General features: G+C 45.9%; 1 protein-coding gene across 2 annotated transcripts in view; it reads left to right on the top strand.

Annotated features, from left to right (window-relative positions):
• The window catches only part of EML6 (EMAP like 6), a 245,299-nt gene that overhangs the window by 215,541 nt on the left and 1,841 nt on the right, over positions 1-27,917 (top strand). Inside the window, exons 32-40 of one of the 2 annotated variants that reach the window (XM_068232562.1) lie at positions 4,547-4,755; positions 6,290-6,447; positions 18,070-18,184; positions 18,273-18,461; positions 19,844-20,013; positions 21,345-21,507; positions 23,352-23,455; positions 24,380-24,533; positions 27,105-27,205. In XM_068232562.1, the coding sequence (XP_068088663.1) occupies positions 4,547-4,755; positions 6,290-6,447; positions 18,070-18,184; positions 18,273-18,461; positions 19,844-20,013; positions 21,345-21,507; positions 23,352-23,455; positions 24,380-24,533; positions 27,105-27,205 (1,363 nt within the window). Of the gene's footprint in view, positions 1-4,546; positions 4,756-6,289; positions 6,448-18,069; positions 18,185-18,272; positions 18,462-19,840; positions 20,014-21,344; positions 21,508-23,351; positions 23,456-24,379; positions 24,534-27,104; positions 27,206-27,917 lie in introns of both variants that reach the window. The other variant, XM_068232561.1, reaches the window with a different exon arrangement.

Raw genomic sequence — 27,917 nt, 5'->3', positions numbered from 1 at the left:
AGCAATGATAAAACATTTTCATTTTAGGTGGAGTTTAGCCAAGAAGATCTTGCCTTGTACTCAGCACTCAGTGGAAATTTACTGGATATTCGAATGTTAACGGGGTGCCAATGGGAGCAGGAAGTGCTTTATGGGGTTTGCTACTTGAACCACTTATATACCATCTATACCCTTCTGCCCATGGCATGAAGTGGTTAATGCGGGTCTGAACAAAAACTAAAGAAGTTTTCTTTAATAGCTTTGTCACACTACACAACTTCAAAATAGTGGCATTATTTTAATTAAAACAGTTTATATTCATATAGATTTTTTTAAACATAGGCTAATAGCTTATTTGCCTAGGCTGTTGGTTGTGCACTATGTAATAGGATGTGACATCAGGCAAGACCACGTCTCTTCCCTCTCTAACTGTCTGTTACTCTCAATTGTGGTTTCCAGCACTCCTCCAGATATTACCCCTAGAAGAGAATTATTATTTTGATAAATACAAAGTTTCATCTTCTGTACTTCAGATGCAGGGTAGTGCTGAACTACTTAGCACTAGCTGTGCTGTCTTTTTTAGCTATTAGTTTAACAGGAGAGAACAGCTGATGCTCATAGGATTCATTAAATAAGGTGCACTGTGGCAGCAGACCTTGTAGTTTTGTAGAGGTTGCCTCTATTTCATATTTTTATGTCTTATTTACAACAGTAGCATCCATTTAAAGTAAACTCCTAGGGACTAGAGATGGCCTGAACTGTTCGCCGGCGAACGGTTCCCGGCGAACTTCCGTGGTTCACGATCGCGGAGAACCGCAAACTTTTGCGGAAGTTCGGTTCGCCCCCATAGTGCATCATTAGGGTTAACTTTGACCCTCTACATCACAGTCAGCAGGCACATTGTAGCCAATCAGGCTACACTACCTCCTGGAGCCCCACCCCCCTTATAAAAGGCAGGCAGCGTCAGGCATTGGACTCACTAGTGTGCCTGCAGTAATTAGAGAAGGGAGAGCTGCTGCAGACTCACATAGGGAAAGCTTAGTTAGGCTCTTGTAGGCTTGTTAGCTTGCTCCTTGCTGATTCTTATTGCTAAACAAGCAACACTCAACAGCTCTTTTGAGAGCTAATGTTGTTCTTGTGATCTTTTTTTTTTGTGGCCCACTTGCATTATATACAGCCCTGTCAGTCAGTCGCAGCTGGCCTTTGGCACCTTAATGGCCCAGCACATTCAGTGACTACCTGTGTGTGTGACAGGCAGCTGCACATTTGTAATCCCAATCACTGCACCTGTTCAGTGCACCTACCTACCTATACCTACGTGAGCGCACACATTGTTAATACCACCAGTCATTGCACCTGTCATTGCAGTCCGTGTGTGACAGGCAACTGCACATTTGTAATCCCAAGGGCACCTGTTCACTGTTCAGTTCACCTACCTACCTATACCTACGTGAGCGCACACATTGTTAATACCACCAGTCATTACACCTGTCATTGCAGTCCGTGTGTGTGTGTGACAGGCAGCTGCACATTTGTAATACCAGTCACTGCAACCTGTTCACTGCACCTGTGTAACCGCACATTGTTGTACCAGCAGTCACTGCATACAGTGGCTTGCAAAAGTATTTGGTCCCCTTGAAGTTTTCCACATTTTGTCATATTACTGCCACAAACATGAATCAATTTTATTGGAATTTCATTTATTTCAGTTATTTATTTGTAAAAAATGTTTGGAATCATGTATGATTTTCATTCCACTTCTCACATGTACACCACTTTGTATTGGTCTTTCAGGTGGAATTCCAATAAAATTGATTCATGTTTGTGGCAGTAATGTGACAAAATGTGGAAAACTTCAAGGGGGCCGAATACTTTTGCAAGCCACTGTACCTGTTCACTGCACTTGTTCACTGCACCTGTGTAACCGTACATTGTATTAGTCAAGTCAGTGCATACCTTTCACTTCATCCCCCCCAATATGGACAAAACAAAAGGCAGAGCCAGAGGCAGGCCACCTGGTCGTGCGGCGCTCTACCAAAGTACAGTGTTCAGAAGAAGGCACGTGCCATCAACCCCCAATATTGTCAGGACGTAGTTGACTATTTAACACAGAACACCTCATCTTTCTCAGCTTCCGCATGGAAGCGAGACATATCTTCCTCCTCCTGCTCTGATTCCGGCACCCCACTTAACACTCAGTCGGCCGCCACCACCAAAGTGCCATCACCCCAGAGCTCAGCGGTTTGGAAATGTTTTTGTGTGTCTGCCTCAGATGAGAGCAATGCCATCTGTACTCTCTGCCACCGAAAACTGAGCCGTGGAAAGACAAAGACCCGCGTAGGGACAACTTCCTTACGAAGGCACATGATTACAAAGCACAAACTGCAATGGGATGACCACCTAAGGAAAAGCAGCACACAAAAGCAAAGCCACACACCGCAGTGGAAGATACCAGGCCGCAATTTTTTCTCAAAAAAGGCGGTACCTTAACTGTACCGTGATGTTGAAAGGCAAGTGGTGACATCTCTGGCACACAGCATTGGGTCAAGGGTCCGTCTGACCATGGATGCCTGGTCTGCAAAGCACTCTCAGGCCTGCCCGAAGACTAAGTCAGTCCCCACACACGCATCTCTGCCTGCACGCCGTGTGACTGCCTTCCCCAAGACTAAATCGGTCCCCACACAGCATCTCTGCCTGCAGGCCGCTTGACTGCCTTCTCCGCCACCACCAACAGGGTCCACCAGGACTCCAGGCGGATTCCTGAATTTTTAAGGCCGCTGCTTGCAGCGGCCGCTATAATAATTTTTCTGGTGCGTGTACATGCCTGCCTAATTTTTCTGCCTGCACTGCGGCTGCAACAACAAAACAAAAGGCATGTACATGTGTCAATTCCCCTTCGTGATCGTTACCTTGCCGCGGTGAAGGGGCTTGCGTATCACAATGAAGCAATGATCGCCAGCTATATCAGTGTCTTGGGGGGTGGCACACCAAAAATAATAAGGTCGTTGCTTCATTGTGGACAGACCAAATTGGATCAGCTGCACAGTCACTGTTGTTCTATCATTGAGCTACTTCAGCCTGGCGACCATATAGGCTTGAAAACCGCTATCGCCTGCACTCTCGCCATGGTGCGCACCAGTCCAGCACGGCCGTCACAACACAAACAGCTGTTTGCGGTGCGTTACACAGTGAGTTTGGTGTGTCAGTGTGAAGCAGTACTCTAATTTCACTCCCTGATTGATGTATACACATGCAAGATGTTTTAAAGCACATTAGGCCTCCAATTTAGCATGCAATGTGATTTCTGCCCTTAAAATGCTGCTTTGCGTCAAATCCAGATTTTTCCCCGGGACTTTTGGTGTCTAGCCCACTCATCCTTGCAAAAACTCAAATGTTAGACCCCTTGAAACATCTTTTCCATCATTTTTGTGGCCAGCATAAATGTTTCTAGTTTTCAAAGTTCACCTCCCCATTGAAGTCTATTGCGGTTCGCGAAAGTTCGCAAGCCCGCGAACGTTTGCGGAGGTTCATGAACCTAAAGTTGGAGGTTAGGGCCATCTCTACTAGGGACCAGGGCAACTAGTTTACTATATCAGAAATTGTTATACTCAGGCATATAAAGTATACTATAGTGCTGTATCTGAGTTCAGTCAACAATTGAGTCATTTTTTTTAATTTTCAATGGCATTTTATTGAAATTGCAAACTTTGAAGCGGTAAACTACACAGGAAGCAGATGTCTCACCAGTTAATGCAGATACTGATAGTGTTCTCCTATATCCATATGTCTGTGCAGCTTTGGTGATAGACTTCTGTAGAGTTGCAGCCATTTACAAGCAAGTGCTGTACTGTGCAAACATGCACAGGCAAGTCACAGATGATAGGCAATTCCCTCAGCCACCAGGCAGCAGCTTACACTGGAAGCATAGGTCTCACCAGTTAACGCATATTACGTATTTAGCTTATGCACAGGCCGGTGCCTTTACTGTGACAATGTTGAACTGCTAAACAATGACCCCTGCTTGCAGCTATAGGAGTCTTCTTGTATGAGAAAATAGAAAAACACACCAGGTGCCCAATTAAGTGTAGCATGTCAGGATGATATAGGAGTACAGGCAATAATATATTGAAGTACTCACAATTGGGTTGCTATCCAGTAACAACCGTATAAGCATGTGGAGAAGGGCCTTTTCCACTTGCCTTTCAGTATTACCAAGGTCGCAGCTCCTCAAAAGACGTTTACGATGCGGTCATAAACTAGACCCCAATCTGGTGTTAGGGAACAACAGCACAAAGGTGTAGGAGGCGCCCAAACATAAATCACTAATGATTGAGTGGTATAAAAAGGTGGGGGTCAGCCTACCTTAATGAAGAATTACAATAATTAAGAATCATACATTTTATTTCAGCACAGTAGGCAACGTGTTTCATGGCTTAATGTCGCTTCATCAGGTCAGTGATGTGCCTACTAATCCGCAAGTGAAGCCTGGAGCGCCTTTGCGCTGTTGCAGTTATAGGGTTCTTCCTGGCACCTTATTAATAAGCCAGATTTTGTTGGTTTTTCCTAGGTGCAAAAGTAGCCAGCAAAGGAAGCCACGCGGAGAGGATATTTGTGGCGGAGTTCCGTCCAGACTCAGACATTCAATTTGTGTCTGTTGGCGTAAAACACATCAAGTTCTGGACGCTGGCGGGGAGTGCGTTGCTGTATAAGAAGGGGATTGTCGGATCCGTGGACGATGCCAAAATGCAGACTATGCTTTCTGTTGCCTTTGGTGCTGTAAGTTTTGTGATATAGTTAAAGAAAACAGAAATTATATTTTCATTATGACACTTCAGTGAACATGAAAAATGTTTTTGAAATGCATGATTACTTATGAAATAAAATTTTTAAGCAAATCCATAGACAAGTATGTATACCGTTTACTGTAAGCCAAATTCTTCAGTACAAAAAATGGGCTAAAAAGTCACCCCCTCGGCTTATATGCCAGTCACCCCCACATTGTGAGCAGACTGTACATTAGTAGAGTGTATAGTGGTGCCCGTGTCCCCCTAGGCTATGTGGAGCGATATGGCTTGTGATTCTGATGTTATTGACTTCTCTGCTGATTCCCTTCCTCGCTGTGTCCTTGTTCCCCGCCCCTCTCCCCAGCAATGTGGTGACCTGAGCACAGCAATAGGTGCACTGACCTGTGCCCCTTAACAGCAATGATGGCTTTAGTGGAGCAGAGTCATGTGTAGTGCCCGGGGATCACCTTGCTGCTCTGACACAGTCACTGTGTCTCAAGGCGCCACGAGATGGCGTCATAGAAATGAGACACAGCGAGTGTGTCAAAGCATTAAGGGGATCCCCGGGCACTACACGTGACTCTCTCGGCTCCACTCCATTGTAGTCATCATTGCCGATGGGCACAGGTCAGTACACCTATTGCTGCACTCTGGTCACCACATTGCTAGGGTGGAGGGGTGGGGCAGAATCAGCAGGGAAGTCATCACATAACCTCAGATTCACTGTACGAGCCATACAGCAGCACTATACACTACTAATGTACAGTCTGTTAACATTATGGGGAGGGGGCTGCATAGTGCTGGGGGTACATCTGGCTTTGGGGAGGGGGGCTGCCTAATTGTGGGGGCACATCTGGCTATGGGGAGGTGGGGCTGCCTAGTACTGATGGCACATCTGGCTATGGGGAGGGGGATGCCTAGTACTGAGGGCACAACTGGCCTATTTGTACTGGTGAGGGGGATGCCTCATACTGGGGATATACTGTGGATGGGGCTATCCTGGGGAGGGGGCTTATATACCGGTAAACCATGCCTTTGTTAAAGGAAACCCGAGGTGAACATAAACTGAAGAGATAAAAATGACCTTTTTTTGGAATCCTGCAGTTTTTTTTCTGTGCATCAGCTAAGGAAAGAATGTTAAATATTGTATTGTCTCATATGCTGGTACAGTTTTTCAGTGTCCCAGAAGCTAAAATATTGAACTGTTGACCTTTTTTTATCTATCCCTTTCTCTCAGAAGCTTTTCTCAGCAAGGAAAGAGCTTTATGGCTGTAATTACTTAGTGAGGGTTACACTATAGTCTGGGTCGTGTCTTCAGAGAAACTGTCACTTGCGTACCTGAATGTTAACCCTTTCAGGCAGAAAAAGAACAAAAGTAACACAGCCTAGTTATTTGTATCGCTAGCATTGTACATACACATGTCTATCTTATCATGTCACATGTCACCTCTGGTGTTCTTTAAGCCTCTTAAGATACCAGAATGGAGACACATAAATTAGACTTTCTTTGCGTCTTGTCATTACAGAACAGCCTAACCTTCACCGGTGCCATCAATGGGGATGTTTATGTGTGGAAAGACCATTTTCTGATACGGTTGGTAGCCAAAGCCCACAGCGGCCCCGTCTTCACAATGTACACAACTCTACGCGATGGTCTGATTGTAACTGGAGGGAAGGAGAGGCCGTAAGTATGGCTACTGCAGCCTTGGCGATCACAGTAACTGAGCTGTCTCAGGTGTTTGTATAGCATTGAAACTGCTGTGGTTGCAACCACATGGAGCCCCATATGTGAGTTATGGGAGGAGATTAGACTCCTGTCCTCAATAACAAATAGTTCTGGTAACCTTCTAACATTCAGTATTACTGGCCCTGTAGACGGTATAGCAGTGCACAGTTTTGGACAAGACAAATAACATTTATATCGCGCTTTTCTCCTGGCGGACTCAAAGCGCCAGAGCTGCAGCCACTAGGATGCACCCTATAGGCAGTAGCAGTGTTAGGGAGACTTGCCTAAGGTCTCCTGCTGAATAGGTGCAGCTCACCAAACAAGCAGAGCCGAGATTCGAACCCTAGTCTCCTGTGTCAGAGGCAGAACACTTAACCATTACACTAGCCAGCCCTGTAGATGGTATAGCAGTGCTCAGTATTACTAACCCTGTAGATGGTATAGCAGTGCTCAGTATTACTGGCCCTGTAGATGGTATAGCAGTGCAGAGTATTACTGGCCCTGTAGATGGTATAGCAGTGCACAGTATTACTGGCCCTGTAGATGGTATAGCAGTGCTCAGTATTACTGACCCTGTAGATGGTATAGCAGTGCAGAGTATTACTGGCCCTGTAGATGGTATAGCAGTGCACAGTATTACTGGCCCTGTAGATGGTATAGCAGTGCTCAGTATTACTGGCCCTGTAGATGGTATAGCAGTGCACAGTATTACTGGCCCTGTAGATGGTATAACAGTGCACAGTATTACTGACCCTGTAGATGGTATAGCAGTGCTCAGTATTACTGGCCCTGTAGATGGTATAGCAGTGCACAGTATTACTGGCCTTGTAGATGGTATAGCAGTACACAGTATTACTGGCCCTGTAGATGGTATAGCAGTGCTCAGTATTACTGGCCCTGTAGATGGTATAGCAGTGCTCAGTATTGCTGGCCCTGTAGATGGTATAGCAGTGCACAGTATTACTGGCCCTGTAGATGGTATAGCAGTACACAGTATTGCTGGCCCTGTAGATGGTATAGCAGTGCTCAGTATTACTGGCCCTGTAGATGGTATAGCAGTGCTCAGTATTGCTGGCCCTGTAGATGGTATAGCAGTGCACAGTATTACTGGCCCTGTAGATGGTATAGCAGTGCTCAGTATTACTGGCCCTGTAGATGGTATAGCAGTGCAGATTATTACTGGCCCTGTAGATGGTATAACAGTGCTCAGTATTACTAACCCTGTAGATGGTATAGCAGTGCTCAGTATTACTGGCCCTGTAGATGGTATAGCAGTGCACAGTATTACTGGCCCTGTAGATGGTATAGCAGTGCACAGTATTACTGGCCCTGTAGATGGTATAGCAGTGCTCAGTATTACTAACCCTGTAGATGGTATAGCAGTGCTCAGTATTACTGGCCCTGTAGATGGTATAGCAGTGCACAGTATTACTGGCCCTGTAGATGGTATAGCAGTGCACAGTATTACTGGCCCTGTAGATGATATAGCAGTGCACAGTATTACTGGCCCTGTAGATGGTATAGCAGTGCTCAGTATTACTGGACCTGTAGATGGTATAGCAGTGCACAGTATTACTGGCCCTGTAGATGGTATAGCAGTGCACAGTATTACTGGCCCTGTAGATGGTATAGCAGTGCTCAGTATTACTGGCCCTGTAGATGGTATAGCAGTGCACAGTATTACTGGCCCTGTAGATGGTATAGCAGTGCTCAGTATTACTAACCCTGTAGATGGTATAGCAGTGCTCAGTATTACTGGCCCTGTAGATGGTATAGCAGTGCAGATTATTACTGGCCCTGTAGATGGTATAACAGTGCTCAGTATTACTAACCCTGTAGATGGTATAGCAGTGCTCAGTATTACTGGCCCTGTAGATGGTATAGCAGTGCACAGTATTACTGGCCCTGTAGATGGTATAGCAGTGCACAGTATTACTGGCCCTGTAGATGGTATAGCAGTGCTCAGTATTACTAACCCTGTAGATGGTATAGCAGTGCTCAGTATTACTGGCCCTGTAGATGGTATAGCAGTGCACAGTATTACTGGCCCTGTAGATGGTATAGCAGTGCTCAGTATTACTAACCCTGTAGATGGTATAGCAGTGCTCAGTATTACTGGCCCTGTAGATGGTATAGCAGTGCAGATTATTACTGGCCCTGTAGATGGTATAACAGTGCTCAGTATTACTAACCCTGTAGATGGTATAGCAGTGCTCAGTATTACTGGCCCTGTAGATGGTATAGCAGTGCAGATTATTACTGGCCCTGTAGATGGTATAACAGTGCTCAGTATTACTAACCCTGTAGATGGTATAGCAGTGCTCAGTATTGCTGGCCCTGTAGATGGTATAGCAGTGCACAGTATTACTGGCCCTGTAGATGGTATAGCCGTGCTCAGTATTACTGGCCATGTAGATAGTATAGCAGTGCTCAGTATTACTGGCCCTGTAGATGGTATAGCAGTGCACAGTATTACTGGCCCTGTAGATGGTATAGCAGTGCACAGTATTACTGGCCCTGTAGATGGTATAGCAGTGCTCAGTATTACTGGCCCTGTAGATGGTATAGCAGTGCGCAGTATTACTGGCCCTGTAGATGGTATAGCAGTGCTCAGTATAAATGGCCCTGTAGATGGTGTAGCAGTGCTCAGTATTACTGGCCCTGTAGATGGTATAGCAGTGCTCAGTATTACTGGCCCTGTAGATGGTATAGCAGTGCATAGTATTACTGGCCATGTAGATGGTATAGCAGTGCATAGTATTACTGGCCCTGTAGATGGTATAGTAGTGCTCAGTATTACTGGCCCTGTAGATGGTATAGCAGTGCACAGTATTACTGGCCCTGTAGATGATATAGCAGTGCACAGTATTACTGGCCCTGTAGATGGTATAGCAGTGCAGAGTATTACTGGCCCTGTAGATGGTATAGCAGTGCTCAGTATTGCTGGCCCTGTAGATGGTATAGCAGTGCACAGTATTACTGGCCCTGTAGATGGTATAGCAGTGCACAGTATTACTGGCCCTGTAGATGGTATAGCAGTGCACAGTATTACTGGCCCTGTAGATGGTATAGCAGTGCACAGTATTACTGGCCCTGTAGATGGTATAGCAGTGCTCAGTATTACTGGCCCTGTAGATGGTATAGCAGTGCACAGTATTACTGGCCCTGTAGATGGTATAGCAGTGCACAGTATTACTGGCCCTGTAGATGGTATAGCAGTGCACAGTATTACTGGCCCTGTAGATGGTATAGCAGTGCACAGTATTACTGGCCCTGTAGATGGTATAGCAGTGCACAGTATTACTGGCCCTGTAGATGGTATAGCAGTGCACAGTATTACTGGCCCCGTAGATGGTATAGCAGTGCTCAGTATTACTGGCCCTGTAGATAGTATAGCAGTGCACAGTATTACTGGCCCTGTAGATGGTATAGCAGTGCTCAGTATTACTGGCCCTGTAGATGGTATAGCAGTGCTCAGTATTACTAACCCTGTAGATGGTATAGCAGTGCTCAGTATTACTGGCCCTGTAGATGGTATAGCAGTGCACAGTATTACTGGCCCTGTAGATGGTATAGCAGTGCTCAGTATTACTAACCCTGTAGATGGTATAGCAGTGCTCAGTATTACTGGCCCTGTAGATGGTATAGCAGTGCAGATTATTACTGGCCCTGTAGATGGTATAACAGTGCTCAGTATTACTAACCCTGTAGATGGTATAGCAGTGCTCAGTATTACTGGCCCTGTAGATGGTATAGCAGTGCAGATTATTACTGGCCCTGTAGATGGTATAACAGTGCTCAGTATTACTAACCCTGTAGATGGTATAGCAGTGCTCAGTATTGCTGGCCCTGTAGATGGTATAGCAGTGCACAGTATTACTGGCCCTGTAGATGGTATAGCAGTGCACAGTATTACTGGCCCTGTAGATGGTATAGCAGTGCACAGTATTACTGGCCCTGTAGATGGTATAGCAGTGCACAGTATTACTGGCCCTGTAGATGGTATAGCAGTGCTCAGTATTACTAACCCTGTAGATGGTATAGCAGTGCTCAGTATTACTGGCCCTGTAGATGGTATAGCAGTGCTCAGTATTACTGGCCCTGTAGATGGTATAGCAGTGCACAGTATTACTGGCCCTGTAGATGATATAGCAGTGCACAGTATTACTGGCCCTGTAGATGGTATAGCAGTGCTCAGTATTACTGGACCTGTAGATGGTATAGCAGTGCACAGTATTACTGGCCCTGTAGATGGTATAGCAGTGCACAGTATTACTGGCCCTGTAGATGGTATAGCAGTGCTCAGTATTACTGGCCCTGTAGATGGTATAGCAGTGCACAGTATTACTGGCCCTGTAGATGGTATAGCAGTGCTCAGTATTACTAACCCTGTAGATGGTATAGCAGTGCTCAGTATTACTGGCCCTGTAGATGGTATAGCAGTGCAGATTATTACTGGCCCTGTAGATGGTATAACAGTGCTCAGTATTACTAACCCTGTAGATGGTATAGCAGTGCTCAGTATTACTGGCCCTGTAGATGGTATAGCAGTGCACAGTATTACTGGCCCTGTAGATGGTATAGCAGTGCACAGTATTACTGGCCCTGTAGATGGTATAGCAGTGCTCAGTATTACTAACCCTGTAGATGGTATAGCAGTGCTCAGTATTACTGGCCCTGTAGATGGTATAGCAGTGCACAGTATTACTGGCCCTGTAGATGGTATAGCAGTGCACAGTATTACTGGCCCTGTAGATGATATAGCAGTGCACAGTATTACTGGCCCTGTAGATGGTATAGCAGTGCTCAGTATTACTGGACCTGTAGATGGTATAGCAGTGCACAGTATTACTGGCCCTGTAGATGGTATAGCAGTGCACAGTATTACTGGCCCTGTAGATGGTATAGCAGTGCTCAGTATTACTGGCCCTGTAGATGGTATAGCAGTGCACAGTATTACTGGCCCTGTAGATGGTATAGCAGTGCTCAGTATTACTAACCCTGTAGATGGTATAGCAGTGCTCAGTATTACTGGCCCTGTAGATGGTATAGCAGTGCAGATTATTACTGGCCCTGTAGATGGTATAACAGTGCTCAGTATTACTAACCCTGTAGATGGTATAGCAGTGCTCAGTATTACTGGCCCTGTAGATGGTATAGCAGTGCACAGTATTACTGGCCCTGTAGATGGTATAGCAGTGCACAGTATTACTGGCCCTGTAGATGGTATAGCAGTGCTCAGTATTACTAACCCTGTAGATGGTATAGCAGTGCTCAGTATTACTGGCCCTGTAGATGGTATAGCAGTGCACAGTATTACTGGCCCTGTAGATGGTATAGCAGTGCTCAGTATTACTAACCCTGTAGATGGTATAGCAGTGCTCAGTATTACTGGCCCTGTAGATGGTATAGCAGTGCAGATTATTACTGGCCCTGTAGATGGTATAACAGTGCTCAGTATTACTAACCCTGTAGATGGTATAGCAGTGCTCAGTATTACTGGCCCTGTAGATGGTATAGCAGTGCAGATTATTACTGGCCCTGTAGATGGTATAACAGTGCTCAGTATTACTAACCCTGTAGATGGTATAGCAGTGCTCAGTATTGCTGGCCCTGTAGATGGTATAGCAGTGCACAGTATTACTGGCCCTGTAGATGGTATAGCCGTGCTCAGTATTACTGGCCATGTAGATAGTATAGCAGTGCTCAGTATTACTGGCCCTGTAGATGGTATAGCAGTGCACAGTATTACTGGCCCTGTAGATGGTATAGCAGTGCACAGTATTACTGGCCCTGTAGATGGTATAGCAGTGCTCAGTATTACTGGCCCTGTAGATGGTATAGCAGTGCGCAGTATTACTGGCCCTGTAGATGGTATAGCAGTGCTCAGTATAAATGGCCCTGTAGATGGTATAGCAGTGCTCAGTATTACTGGCCCTGTAGATGGTATAGCAGTGCTCAGTATTACTGGCCCTGTAGATGGTATAGCAGTGCATAGTATTACTGGCCATGTAGATGGTATAGCAGTGCATAGTATTACTGGCCCTGTAGATGGTATAGTAGTGCTCAGTATTACTGGCCCTGTAGATGGTATAGCAGTGCACAGTATTACTGGCCCTGTAGATGATATAGCAGTGCACAGTATTACTGGCCCTGTAGATGGTATAGCAGTGCAGAGTATTACTGGCCCTGTAGATGGTATAGCAGTGCTCAGTATTGCTGGCCCTGTAGATGGTATAGCAGTGCACAGTATTACTGGCCCTGTAGATGGTATAGCAGTGCACAGTATTACTGGCCCTGTAGATGGTATAGCAGTGCACAGTATTACTGGCCCTGTAGATGGTATAGCAGTGCACAGTATTACTGGCCCTGTAGATGGTATAGCAGTGCTCAGTATTACTGGCCCTGTAGATGGTATAGCAGTGCACAGTATTACTGGCCCTGTAGATGGTATAGCAGTGCACAGTATTACTGGCCCTGTAGATGGTATAGCAGTGCACAGTATTACTGGCCCTGTAGATGGTATAGCAGTGCACAGTATTACTGGCCCTGTAGATGGTATAGCAGTGCACAGTATTACTGGCCCTGTAGATGGTATAGCAGTGCACAGTATTACTGGCCCCGTAGATGGTATAGCAGTGCTCAGTATTACTGGCCCTGTAGATGGTATAGCAGTGCACAGTATTACTGGCCCTGTAGATGGTATAGCAGTGCTCAGTATTACTGGCCCTGTAGATGGTATAGCAGTGCTCAGTATTACTAACCCTGTAGATGGTATAGCAGTGCTCAGTATTACTGGCCCTGTAGATGGTATAGCAGTGCACAGTATTACTGGCCCTGTAGATGGTATAGCAGTGCTCAGTATTACTAACCCTGTAGATGGTATAGCAGTGCTCAGTATTACTGGCCCTGTAGATGGTATAGCAGTGCAGATTATTACTGGCCCTGTAGATGGTATAACAGTGCTCAGTATTACTAACCCTGTAGATGGTATCGCAGTGCTCAGTATTACTGGCCCTGTAGATGGTATAGCAGTGCAGATTATTACTGGCCCTGTAGATGGTATAACAGTGCTCAGTATTACTAACCCTGTAGATGGTATAGCAGTGCTCAGTATTGCTGGCCCTGTAGATGGTATAGCAGTGCACAGTATTACTGGCCCTGTAGATGGTATAGCAGTGCACAGTATTACTGGCCCTGTAGATGGTATAGCAGTGCACAGTATTACTGGCCCTGTAGATGGTATAGCAGTGCACAGTATTACTGGCCCTGTAGATGGTATAGCAGTGCTCAGTATTACTAACCCTGTAGATGGTATAGCAGTGCTCAGTATTACTGGCCCTGTAGATGGTATAGCAGTGCACAGTATTACTGGCCCTGTAGATGGTATAGCAGTGCTCAGTATTACTAACCCTGTAGATGGTATAGCAGTGCTCAGTATTACTGGCCCTGTAGATGGTATAGCAGTGCAGATTATTACTGGCCCTGTAGATGGTATAACAGTGCTCAGTATTACTAACCCTGTAGATGGTATAGCAGTGCTCAGTATTACTGGCCCTGTAGATGGTATAGCAGTGCAGATTATTACTGGCCCTGTAGATGGTATAACAGTGCTCAGTATTACTAACCCTGTAGATGGTATAGCAGTGCTCAGTATTGCTGGCCCTGTAGATGGTATAGCAGTGCACAGTATTACTGGCCCTGTAGATGGTATAGCAGTGCACAGTATTACTGGCCCTGTAGATGGTATAGCAGTGCACAGTATTACTGGCCCTGTAGATGGTATAGCAGTGCTCAGTATTACTGGCCCTGTAGATGGTTTAGCAGTGCGCAGTATTACTGGCCCTGTAGATGGTATAGCAGTGCTCAGTATAAATGGCCCTGTAGATGGTATAGCAGTGCTCAGTATTACTGGCCCTGTAGATGGTATAGCAGTGCTCAGTATTACTGGCCCTGTAGATGGTATAGCAGTGCATAGTATTACTGGCCATGTAGATGGTATAGCAGTGCATAGTATTACTGGCCCTGTAGATGGTATAGTAGTGCTCAGTATTACTGGCCCTGTAGATGGTATAGCAGTGCACAGTATTACTGGCCCTGTAGATGATATAGCAGTGCACAGTATTACTGGCCCTGTAGATGGTATAGCAGTGCAGAGTATTACTGGCCCTGTAGATGGTATAGCAGTGCTCAGTATTGCTGGCCCTGTAGATGGTATAGCAGTGCACAGTATTACTGGCCCTGTAGATGGTATAGCAGTGCACAGTATTACTGGCCCTGTAGATGGTATAGCAGTGCACAGTATTACTGGCCCTGTAGATGGTATAGCAGTGCACAGTATTACTGGCCCTGTAGATGGTATAGCAGTGCACAGTATTACTGGCCCTGTAGATGGTATAGCAGTGCTCAGTATTACTGGCCCTGTAGATGGTATAGCAGTGCACAGTATTACTGGCCCTGTAGATGGTATAGCAGTGCACAGTATTACTGGCCCTGTAGATGGTATAGCAGTGCACAGTATTACTGGCCCTGTAGATGGTATAGCAGTGCACAGTATTACTGGCCCTGTAGATGGTATAGCAGTGCACAGTATTACTGGCCCTGTAGATGGTATAGCAGTGCAGATTATTACTGGCCCTGTAGATGGTATAACAGTGCTCAGTATTACTAACCCTGTAGATGGTATAGCAGTGCTCAGTATTACTGGCCCTGTAGATGGTATAGCAGTGCACAGTATTACTGGCCCTGTAGATGGTATAGCAGTGCACAGTATTACTGGCCCCGTAGATGGTATAGCAGTGCTCAGTATTACTGGCCCTGTAGATGGTATAGCAGTGCACAGTATTACTGGCCCTGTAGATGGTATAGCACTGCTCAGTATTACTGGCCCTGTAGATGGTATAGCAGTGCTCAGTATTACTGGCCCTGTAGATGGTATAGCAGTGCACAGTATTACTGGCCCTGTAGATGGTATAGCAGTGCTCAGTATTACTGGCCCTGTAGATGTTATAGCAGTGCTCAGTATTACTGGCCCTGTAGATGGTATAGCAGTGCGCTCAGTATTACTGGCCCTGTAGATGGTATAGCAGTGCTTACTATTACTGGCCCTGTAGATGGTATAGCAGTGCACAGTATTACTGGCCATGTAGATGGTATAGCAGTGCTCAGTATTACTGGCCCTGTAGATGGTATAGCAGTGCACAGTATTACTGGCCCTGTAGATGGTATAGCCGTGCTCAGTATTACTGGCCATGTAGATAGTATAGCAGTGCTCAGTATTACTGGCCCTGTAGATGGTATAGTAGTGCTCAGTATTACTGGCCCTGTAGATGGTATAGCAGTGCACAGTATTACTGGCCCTGTAGATGATATAGCAGTGCACAGTATTACTGGCCCTGTAGATGGTATAGCAGTGCAGAGTATTACTGGCCCTGTAGATGGTATAGCAGTGCACAGTATTACTGGCCCTGTAGATGGTATAGCAGTGCTCAGTATTACTGGCCCTGTAGATGGTATAGCAGTGCACAGTATTACTGGCCCTGTAGATGGTATAGCAGTGCAGAGTATTACTGGCCCTGTAGATGGTATAGCAGTGCACAGTATTACTGGCCCTGTAGATGGTATAGCAGTGCACAGTATTACTGGCCCTGTAGATGGTATAGCAGTGCACAGTATTACTGGCCCTGTAGATGGTATAGCAGTGCAGAGTATTACTGGCCCTGTAGATGGTATAGCAGTGCTCAGTATTACTGGCCCTGTAGATGGTATAGCAGTGCACAGTATTACTGACCCTGTAGATGGTATAGCAGTGCTCAGTATTACTGGCCCTGTAGATGGTATAGCACTGCTCAGTATTACTGGCCCTGTAGATGGTATAGCAGTGCTCAGTATTACTGGCCCTGTAGATGGTATAGCAGTGCTCAGTATTACTGGCCCTGTAGATGGTATAGCAGTGCACAGTATTACTGGCCCTGTAGATGGTATAGCAGTGCTCAGTATTACTGGCCCTGTAGATGGTATAGCAGTGCTCAGTATTACTGGCCCTGTAGATGGTATAGCAGTGCACAGTATTACTGGCCCTGTAGATGGTATAGCAGTGCTCAGTATTACTGGCCCTGTAGATGGTATAGCAGTGCTCAGTATTACTGGCCCTGTAGATGGTATAGCAGTGCTCAGTATTACTGACCCTGTAGATGGTATAGCAGTACACAGTATTACTGGCTCTGTAGATGGTATAGCAGTGCTCAGTATTGCTGGCCCTGTAGATGGTATAGCAGTGCACAGTATTACTGGCCCTGTAGATGGTATAGCAGTACACAGTATTACTGGCCATGTAGATGGTATAGCAGTGCTCAGTATTACTGACCCTGTAGATGGTATAGCAGTACACAGTATTACTGGCTCTGTAGATGGTATAGCAGTGCTCAGTATTACTGGCCCTGTAGATGGTATAGCAATGCTCAGTATTACTGACCCTGTAGATGGTATAGCAGTGCACAGTATTACTGGCCCTGTAGATGGTATAGCAGTGCTCAGTATTACTGGCCCTGTAGGTGGTATAGCACTGCTCAGTATTACTGGCCCTGTAGATGGTATAGCACTGCTCAGTATTACTGGCCCTGTAGATGGTATAGCAGTGCTCAGTATTACTGGCCCTGTAGGTGGTATAGCACTGCTCAGTATTACTGGCCCTGTAGATGGTATAGCACTGCTCAGTATTACTGGCCCTGTAGATGGTATAGCAGTGCTCAGTATTACTGGCCCTGTAGGTGGTATAGCACTGCTCAGTATTACTGGCCCTGTAGATGGTATAGCAGTGCATAGTATTACTGGCCCTGTAGGTGGTATAGCACTGCTCAGTATTACTGGCCCTGTAGGTGGTATAGCACTGCTCAGTATTACTGGCCCTGTAGATGGTATAGCACTGCTCAGTATTACTGGCCCTGTAGATGGTATAGCAGTGATTAGTATAACTGGCCCTGTAGATGGTATTGAAAGTATAACAAAGAATAATTTATATTTTATTTATACTGGCCTGGTCTCCATTTACTTCGCAGTCGACAAGCTAGCTATAATGATTATTATTATTATTAAGTATTTATATAGCGCCGACATATTACGCAGCGCTGTACAGAGTATATATATATATCTTGTCACTAACTGTCCCTCAAAGGAGCTCACAATCTAATCCCTACCATTGCCATATGTCTGTATTATGTAGTGTAAGTACTATAGTCTAGGGCTAATTTTAGTGGGAGCCAATTAACTTATCTGTATGTTTTTGGAATGTGGGAGGAAACCGGAGTGCCCGGAGGAAACCCACGCAGACACGGAGAGAACATACAAACTCTTTGCAGATGGTGCCCTGGCTGGGATTCGAACCAGGGACCCAGCGCTGCAAGGCGAGAGAGCTAACCACTACGCCACCGTGCTGCCCAATGATGAAAGCACAATTAAGTTGCGGAAGTATTACGATGCTACTTGTGCTTTTTAATCCTTAAAATACCGCTAGAGAGGTTAATTGCAGACTTAGCATCTGGGAACTTTCTTCTAGATAGTGTATTTTTTTTTCCATGAAAGGACAAAGGAAGGGGGCGCAGTGAAGCTGTGGGACCAGGAGATGAAGCGTTGTCGGGCCTTTCAGCTGGAGACGGGCCAGTTACTGGACTGTGTGCGCTCGGTGTGCAGAGGCAAGGTACTGTCTGTCCCCATCCTCTCCTCGTCCCGACCTTTACCATCACAAGTCTGTTATTATCCATCTAATCCTTGACCTACATTCACAGGGCAAAGTCCTGGTGGGAACCAAAGATGGAGAAATCATTGAAGTTGGAGAAAAGAATGCAGCTTCTAACATCCTTATTAACGGTCATGTGGAGGGTGAGATCTGGGGACTGGCCGCACACCCTTCAAAAGACATGTTCATCACCGCCAGCAATGATGGGACAGCGAGGATATGGGACCTGGCTGATAAGGTAAACTCATGAGACGAGCCTCTTGGATGTGGCTTTCATGACCACTCGTTGGTGTTGATTCACGAAATGTATCTCATTCATTTTCTCCCTTTATCTGTTTAACTTTGGATGTACTGTTCCTTGGGGTTTGTTCACCAACCGTCAGTGAAGTTGCCGTGTGCAGGTAGCAAACGCAAATATTACCCTTACTTACATTGAAAAGCATTGGCGTAACTACGATCAGGGCGGAGCTACCATAGGAAAAAATGGGCAATTGCCCCAGGGCCCCAGAGCCCCCAAGTTGTCCCTCCCCCATCTTAACTGTTGCTCCCCAGGGACTCTGCAGAGTCTGTTAAGTTGGGAGGTGATTGGGGGAAGGTCAGCAGCCAGCTCAGGGGCCCAGGAGGGAAGTTTGGCTGCAACAAAGGACCTCTAATGATGCTTTTTGGTCGGGGGGGGGGGGGGGGTGTCTGTTGGGGGGCCCCCAGGCTAATTTTGCCCTAGGGCCCAATTGTTACTTGAACCGGCCCTGACTACGATTCATGGGGCCCTCAAGAAACTTTGATTGCCCCCCTCCCCAAGTTTACACCCATTACATGCCCTTGGTGCCCTTCAATGCCTTGGGGCCCATCTCATAAGCTCGTGTTCAAAATTAGATACTTACCTAAAGAGAGGGAAGCCTCAGAACCCTATTGAGGCTTCCCTTGGTATTCTGATGTCCCCCGTCGCTGAGCACAGCCCTTGGAAGATTAACGACAAGGCATTGTCGCTAATCATCCTTGGGCCGCGCAGCTCCTCTTCCTGCAGCGTGGCCATGCAGTAGCCACGTGAGCCCGCCCACTTGCGCAGTAAGCCGGAGGCGCTTGTGTATGAGCAGCTCCGTGCTGCTGCACATGCATGGCAATGTTCATGTGGCTACTGCACAGCCACGCTGGAACAGATGAGGAGCACGGCCTGGATCTGGAGGGGAACCGCGCTCGGCGACGGGGGACATCGGAACACAGAGGGAAGTCTCAATAGGATCCTGAGGCTGCCCTCTCTTCAGGTAAGTATCTCATTTTGATCCTGAGCTTCGGCTCAGGATCACGTTAACACCCATAACAAGTGTAGCCACAAAAACACCTGATCTGAAGTATAGTCTCCTGTATCAGAGGAAGGGAAGGTTAATAGATGGGATCCTCCACAGCTCTGGGCCCCCTGCGATGGCAGATGCTGCTCCCCTCTAGTTACACCCCTGCTGAGAAGGTAACGTGTGTTGTGCAATTGGAGCAGTAACCTCCTTATCTGTTTATACCCTGAATTATATCTCTGTATAGTTTGGGTAAAAATTAAGGTGAGATAATTCATGAGAAAAGTTTTCTGTGTCACGCCCGTTGAGTCTTATCTCTTGTGTCTCGCAGAAGCTTATGAACAAAGTGAGTTTGGGCCACGCTGCCTGCTGCGCTGCTTACAGCCCCAATGGAGAAATGGTCACCATCGGCATGAGGAACGGAGAGTTTGTCATCCTGCTGGTCAACTCTCTGAAGATGTGGGGCAAGAAGAGAGACCGCAAGGGTGCCATCCAAGATATCAGGTGGGGATTCAAGTGTTCTGCTTTTAAAGTGCTATAAAACTCAGCATTTCTTGCTAGCTCTAAAAGATTATTTACAGCCTTAAACCTACTACCACAATTTTTTTTATAGCTGAACAGCTTTCAAACAGTTAAACACATCATCAAACATACAATAAGAGACGGCACACTACTGGCTGCAAAAGTGCTTATATTAGAGAACAGAACGCAATACATGTTACGGATTCACAGATCCTTCATCCTGATGAAGGATCTGTGAATCCGTAACATGTAATGCTTTCTGGTCTCTAATATAGGCACTTTTGCAGCCAGTAGCGAGCCGCCTCTTATTGTATGTTTGACGCAGTGGAGGATCATGTGAGCAATCCGGACACAGGCACCGGCAATTCCAGAGACAAGTCAGTCCTGGAGCTCGATTCACAAAAGGGTGATAATGCATATCCAAGGAGAGTGAAAGGTGTGTGCTTCTGACCAGTTTCTCCTGACTTATATACTGGCTGCCTCAAGTCTAATGACTCATTTAAATTTAAACTGACTCTCGTCTAATTAAAATGGCAAAGCGTTGCAAACTGCACTCGCCTACCAGATTGTGCAGGATCTAAGGCTACCTCCCTGACATTCCTGCAGGAGTTGTAGCATACAAAAGGGTGCTAACTCAGCACGCCTAAAAGCTTTGGGCATGCTAACTACGGTGCTAAGCAGAGAGCGCTCCCAAATAAAGCTTTTATTTTGCACGCAGCGCTAACCTTTGTGCACGCTAAATTACCGCTGGAAACTTTGCGCGTCCTAAAGGGCTTTAGGCGTGCTAAGGGGCTTTTAGGCGTGCTAAGTTAGCACCCTTTTGTGAATCAAGCCGCTGGAGTACTGCTTCCTTGATAACACACATTTAACGTTGAGTTAAACACAGCACTCTGTTCTTCAGTGGAAAGCTCCGTGCTTCAGTGGGCAGCTTCTGGCGACATCCAAAAGAGGTGATAACATCATCTTTTGTTTACTTTCCTTTGTCAGTTACATTTAGTAAATATTAGCAAAGTGCTGAAACTAGTATGTGTGCAGCTGAGAAGTGATCACTAGATAGATTTTAGTATATGAATACAGCAGCTATGCAGTAAAATGCAATGGCAGCTTTCAGAGCAGATAAACTGTACTTTGGGAATTTGTAAACAGACAAGATTACTTGCGTACAAAAACAAATATGATAACTGTATGGGTAATAAAAAGAAGGAAAACACAGTTTTATTGAATGTTATGTCAAAGTTTTATCCCACTTTGACTATATTGTCTCAAACTCAGCAGCCTGGTATATTTTCACAATGTCTTTCCTCACGTTTCAGGTTCAGTCCCGACAGCAAATACTTGGCGGTGGGCTCTGCAGAGAATACGGTAGATTTCTATGATATCACACTAGGCTCATCACTGAACAGGATTGGCTACTGTAAAGACATTGCCAGCTTTGTCATCCAGATGGACTTTTCTGCCGACAGCAAATATATTCAGGTGAGGATGTTGTGCCAGGAAACAGGTTGTTATCGGGCATTGAAATTGTATCAGTCATCTCATGCAGGGTTCTCCTTTGATGTGTGTGACCGGGGCAGTCACAGGTAGTGCACTTTATGCTGCCGAAGACAAGGAGGGAGCACTAGCTTCTTAGCCATGGTTACATGAGTGGAGAAATCAATGTGTATGGCCACCTTAACATTGTAGCTCTGGGAGTATGGCAGATGCTCTGTGACAGTCCATGTGCATTATTGTTTATTACACAAATACAACTAGCTTTATTGCTCTTAAAGTGGTCTAACACCCAGCATTTCAACTTTGCTTTAATAGATTGCTTACAGCTTAAAAACTATTATGCCAGAATTTTTTTTAAGCACAAATTCACTGAATAGTTAAAACTCAGCATTTTAGTGTTGTATTCAACTAGAATTCCATGTCAGAGCTGAGCTTTAGATACAAATGTATCATGTTTGGAATGTAAATAAACCTCTGAAAAGCCTGTCTGGGAAGTCCTCTGTGCTCTCTGAGAGACTTTTGTTTATTTACATTCCAAATATGATACATTTGTATCTAAAGCTCAGCTCAGAAGCTGAATTCTAGCTGAATACTACACTAAGGCCCGGTTCACATTAGCGTTCCCTGTCCGGATTTTCCTGATCTGATCCGGACCGTATACTGTACAAACGGAACGTACGTTCCGCATAGCAATGCAAAGTCTATGCGGACATTCACACGTGTCCGTTCCGTACAGTACGGAGCCGGACTGGATCCGGACTCCGGACACTTTTCCAACATGCGCTATTTTTTTGGGTCCGGATCTCCGGCCCACGCACCCGGACCGGAGCCGGACCTGAGCCTGACAGCACCATCCGGAACACAGAAACCAATGGGAAACGGAAGGCACAGAACACACTGCCTACAAAAACCTGAGGTTCTACCCCACTTCCTATGCGTATCCAAGCGGCCATTTCGGATGGGGACACATGGGCCAAGCATGTCTGGAGTGGAGCAGCAGTGACAGACGTTCTGGAGCTGTTTGGCAGAATGTCGGAGGTGGAGGTGAGGCCTACAGGAACCTGATTCTACAGGTGCACCAGGTGCACCTTCTGCTGACCCCAACATTTTTTAATTTAAATTTCACTATTTTTTGCCCACGGATCCGGATGGCAGCCTGATGCATGCCTGATACAAACGGACCGGATCGGATCCGGATCAGAACCGTACGGTTCTGATCAGGATCAGGTCCTGATCCGATCAGGATCCGGTCCGTTTACTTGCCAAAACGCAAGTGTGAACGGGGCCTAAAATGCTGAGTTTTAACTATTCAGTGAATTTCTGCTTTAAAAAAATTCTGGCATAATAGTTTTTAAGCTGTAAGCAATCTATTAAAGCAAAGTTGAAATGCTGGGTGTTAGACCGCTTTAATGTTTTTAACATCAGTTGTAAGTAAAAAAAAAAAACACCCACAAAAATGAAACCTTGTTGTATTATGGAAGAAGACACACAAAAGTTGAAATAGGGGAACCATACTAAGTCTGTGCACAGAACATCCTGAGCTTCCAGACCGGTTCTGCTCCAATGCCACCTGTCTTGATTGGAGCCTTACAGAAAAGTGATGACAGGTTCCCTTTACAAAGCTGGACATTCAAGATGAACGCAAGTCCAGTAAGGAAAAGAAACCCTTCCCAGTGATTGGGTGCATTCGCTCTATAGGTGTGGCTTTTTTCATTACTGCTGAGAAGGTGTGGACTGGAGCAGGTGAACAGGAGTCCAAAGCTACTCCTGAATAGAGGGTGCAACATTCCAGCATTCCATGTCTTCCATAGACTTGTTTTTATTTTCAGGTAGCAACAGGTGCTTACAAACGCCAAGTCCACGAAGTGCCATCAGGAAAGCAAATAATAGACGCAGCTCTTATAGAGAAGATCACCTGGGCCACCTGGACAAGGTAACCCAACACCTATGCTTAGAAAATGCGAAACATGGCTAAATAAAAATGTTGCCGCCTCAGAAGCTGGAGTAAAGGCCCATACACACGTCTGATTTTTGCGATTCTTAATTCTTTATTTACAAAACCACTTACTGACCTGCAGTTTCTCAGTCCAGTTGCCAAAATAGTGTGCAAATGAGTGGCAGGCTGGCCGACATCTCTGTATAGATCCTTTCCAGGGAGTGCTTTTGTAAATAATAAAGGAGATACTGAGAATCTCCCATGAGAAAATGGACTATTCCAAAATCTGACAGATCTGTCAGCCTTTAACTACTTACTGTGACAACAACATAGGAAAAAAAGTAATTTATAGTGTATTTTACTCTGGGAGAAATGTATATTTTATATGTATGTATTTTACATTTTTCATGGTCTTTTAAGCTCGGTGGTGCTGACAGTGTAACGTTCTCTACTAGTAGTTTTATTGCAGACATTGACAGGTATACAGGCACGGGAGGAGGTCGATTTTTTTTTTTTCCCCTGGACTGCAACCCCTTACCTACAAAGATTCCTACATACCCGAATGGGCACTTGTCAAGTTCCTCATCTGGTCTTATTGGTAGTTGCCCATATTTCAGCCTATGTTTGAGTAATAGTCATAATTTTGTCAACCTGGTGTTTTTACTTACTACAGTCAGTGACGCTTGGGGGTCTTTTGTTTGTTTCCTGGTTCCTGATCCAGAGCTGGATCATCCAAAAATCAACTTAGGTATGTGCATAGGGCCTGGGGAGAGTCTATGGGCCTGGTTCATGCTAACCCCCACCAAGTCTTACCACAAATCTAGGTCAATAGTGGGCCCAATTTTGTTACATGCTTAGGGCCTTTCACCTTAATATGTCTCTGTCCTGATGCCTCTCACAGTTCCCCCTTTGTTTTGGCAGCATCCTGGGAGATGAAGTCATTGGCATTTGGCCACGGAACGCAGATAAAGCCGATGTCAACTGCGCCTGTGTGTCCAACGCCGGCCTCAATGTCGTCACAGGAGATGACTTCGGCCTTGTTAAACTTTTTGATTTTCCTTGCACTGAAAAGTTTGTAAGTAAATACTGCTCATAGAATGGCTTTATTATAAACCTTCTCTGTTCATCATTCCTGTATTTTCCCCATACAAGCTAAAAGCATCATATTTGAGACTGAAAAAACAAACAAACCCAGATTGGAAAAATGCATTCTCTTGCGCAATATATATATCTATTTGGCTAAACTCCCCATATATCCACTACTGTTTACAATGCCCTATTTACAACATATCTGGCAGCAGTAATCATGGAATATTTTGTAGTAGCCATTTAGCTATTGGGGGAATGGTGGTGGAGTAGTAGCAGTTATGTAATCATTGGGGAATGGTGGTGGAGTAGTAGCAGTTATGTAGCCATTGGGGAATGGTGGTGGAGTAGTAGCAGCTATGTGGCCATTGGGGAATGGTGGTGGAGTAGTAGCAGCTGTGTAGCCATTGGGGAATGGTGGTGGAGTAGTAGCAGCTATGTGGCCATTGGGGAATGGTGGTGGAGTAGTAGCAGCTATGTAGCCATTGGGGAATGATGGTGGAGTAGTAGCAGTTATGTGGCCATTGGGGAATGGTGGTGGAGTAGTAGCAGCTGTGTAGCCATTGGGGAATGGTGGTGGAGTAGTAGCAGCTATGTAGCCATTGGGGAATGGTGGTGGAGTAGTAGCAGCTATGTAGCCATTGGGGAATGGTGGTGGAGTAGTAGCAGCTGTGTAGCCATTGGGGAATTATGGTGGAGTAGTAGCAGTTATGTAGTCATTGGGGAATGGTGGTGGAGTAGTAGCAGCTATGTAGCCATTGGGGAATGGTGGTGGAGTAGTAGCAGTTATGTAGTCATTGGGGAATGGTGGTGGAGTAGTAGCAGCTGTGTAGCCATTGGGGAATGGTGGTGGAGTAGTAGCAGCTATGTGGCCATTGGGGAATGGTGGTGGAGTAGTAGCAGTTATGTAGTCATTGGGGAATGGTGGTGGAGTAGTAGCAGCTATGTGGCCATTGGGGAATGGTGGTGGAGTAGTAGCAGTTATGTAGTCATTGGGGAATGGTGGTGGAGTAGTAGCAGCTGTGTAGCCATTGGGGAATGGTGGTGGAGTAGTAGCAGCTATGTGGCCATTGGGGAACGGTGGTGGAGTAGTAGCAGTTATGTAGTCATTGGGGAATGGTGGTGGAGTAGTAGCAGCTATGTGGCCATTGGGGAATGGTGGTGGAGTAGTAGCAGTTATGTAGTCATTGGGGAATGGTGGTGGAGTAGTAGCAGCTATGTGGCCATTGGGGAATGATGGTGGAGTAGTAGCAGTTATGTAGTCATTGGGGAATGGTGGTGGAGTAGTAGCAGTTATGTAGTCATTGGGGAATGGTGGTGGAGTAATAGCAGTTATGTAGTCACTGGGGAACGGTGGTGGAGTAGTAGCAGTTATGTAGTCATTGGGGAATGGTGGTGGAGTAGTAGCAGTTATGTAGTCACTGGGGAACGGTGGTGGAGTAGTAGCAGTTATGTAGTCACTGGGGAATGGTGGTTGAGTAGTAGCAGTTATGTAGTCATTTGGGGAATGGTGGTGGAGTAGTAGCAGTTATGTAGTCATTGGGGAATGGTGGTGGAGTAGTAGCAGTTATGTAGTCATTGGGGAATGGTGGTGGAGTAGTAGCAGCCATGTGGCCATTGGGGAATGGTGGTGGAGTAGTAGCAGTTATGTAGTCACTGGGGAACGGTGGTGGAGTAGTAGCAGTTATGTAGTCATTGGGGAATGGTGGTGGAGTAGTAGCAGTTATGTAGTCATTTGAGGAATGGTGGTGGAGTAGTAGCAGTTATGTAGTCATTGGGGAATGGTGGTGGAGTAGTAGCAGCCATGTGGCCATTGGGGAATGGTGGTGGAGTAGTAGCAGTTATGTAGTCACTGGGGAACGGTGGTGGAGTAGTAGCAGTTATGTAGTCATTGAGGAATGGTGGAGGAGTAGTAGTAGTCATTGGGGAATGGGGGTGGAGTAATAGTAGCAGCAGCAGCTATGTAGCCATTGGGGAATGGGGGTGGAGCAGTAGAAGCAGCAGCAATGTAGCCATTGGGGAATGATGATGGAGTAGAAGCAGCTATGTAGCCTTTGGGTAATGGTGAAGAGTAGTAGTAGAAGCAGCAGCAGCTATGTAGTCACTGGGGAATGGTGGTGGAGTAGTAGCAGCAGCTATGTAGTCACTGGGGAATGGTGGTGGAGTAGTAGTAGTCATTGGGGAATGGTGGTAGAGTATCAGCCGCTATGAAGCCATTTGGGGAATGGTAGTGGAGTAGTAGCAGTTACAGTATGTAGTCATTGGGGAATGGTGAGGATGAATAGTAGCAGTAGCAGCAACTATGTAGCCAATGGGGAATGAATGGTGGTGGAGTAGAATTAGCAGCTACTGTAAGTAGTAATTGGGAATGGTGGTGGGGTAGTAGCAGTTATGTAGTCATTGGGGAGCGGTGGTGGAGTAGCAGCAGCCTATGCTTAGCATTATGGAAGCTTTAACATAGCCTTAAACTTTATTTGCTGTATATGTTGGTAACATGCTGAATGTGGGGATGATCTGAAAATGAGTTGAGGTCTAACCTGTGACTGTGTTTTCCTTGTAGGCCAAACATAAGCGTTACTTTGGTCATTCCGCACATGTGACTAACGTGCGCTTCTCGCATGATGACAAATATGTCATAAGCACTGGAGGGGATGACTGCAGGTAATAGAGACATTCTGCATACAATTCATTCATTATGTCATTGTTATTTAGTGCTATTCTCATGAAGCCATAGTACAGGTGATTATTGTTAAGATATAGGTCAGCATGTTAGCCTATCTACATTTATTTCTTTTCACATCTCCTCCCACCAACCTTATCTAAGGTGGGCCCCCTCCCCCTAAATCCCGCGATGCTGTCCTGTGGCTTCCATCTAGGTGTCCTTCAGCATTTGGAGGATAGCGCATGATTTCAATGGACCAGCCTCTCACTTTCATTTATAGAATGGCATATGGAGTCTACACCACTCACCCCTCTCTTGCCATAAATTGAAGGGGAGGCATGGCTATTGTCACAACATTTCTGTTGTAATGGAGCGGGGCGGAGGGACCACAATCAGCACACAAAGGAACGCATTACTGTGGATGGATGGAGCGCAAATAATAGTACGATCGGTTCTGCTCAGACGTCGGGGGTCGTTAAAGATCTGGCACAATGGATCCTTACCAACCCCCAACATCCGAGTAGAAAACGCCCCCCCCCCCCCCTTCCATGGGCTTTGCAGGGTGTCCCTACTTGTCATCTCTCTTCCTGTCTCTTCTATCCTGGGTTGCCTGTGTCCCATAACAAATGCTGGAGATTAAACACTAGGAGCACCATGGCACGTACTTTACGTGACCACTAGAGGACTGCGTGTTTGGCCTCCAGGGTTTGT

The sequence above is a fragment of the Hyperolius riggenbachi genome, chromosome 4 (genome assembly GCF_040937935.1).
Source record: "Hyperolius riggenbachi isolate aHypRig1 chromosome 4, aHypRig1.pri, whole genome shotgun sequence".
NCBI classification, from domain to species: Eukaryota; Metazoa; Chordata; class Amphibia; order Anura; family Hyperoliidae; genus Hyperolius; species Hyperolius riggenbachi.
The sequence above is the reverse complement of the archived record's forward strand: the minus strand, read 5'-3'. Positions and strand labels throughout refer to the sequence as shown.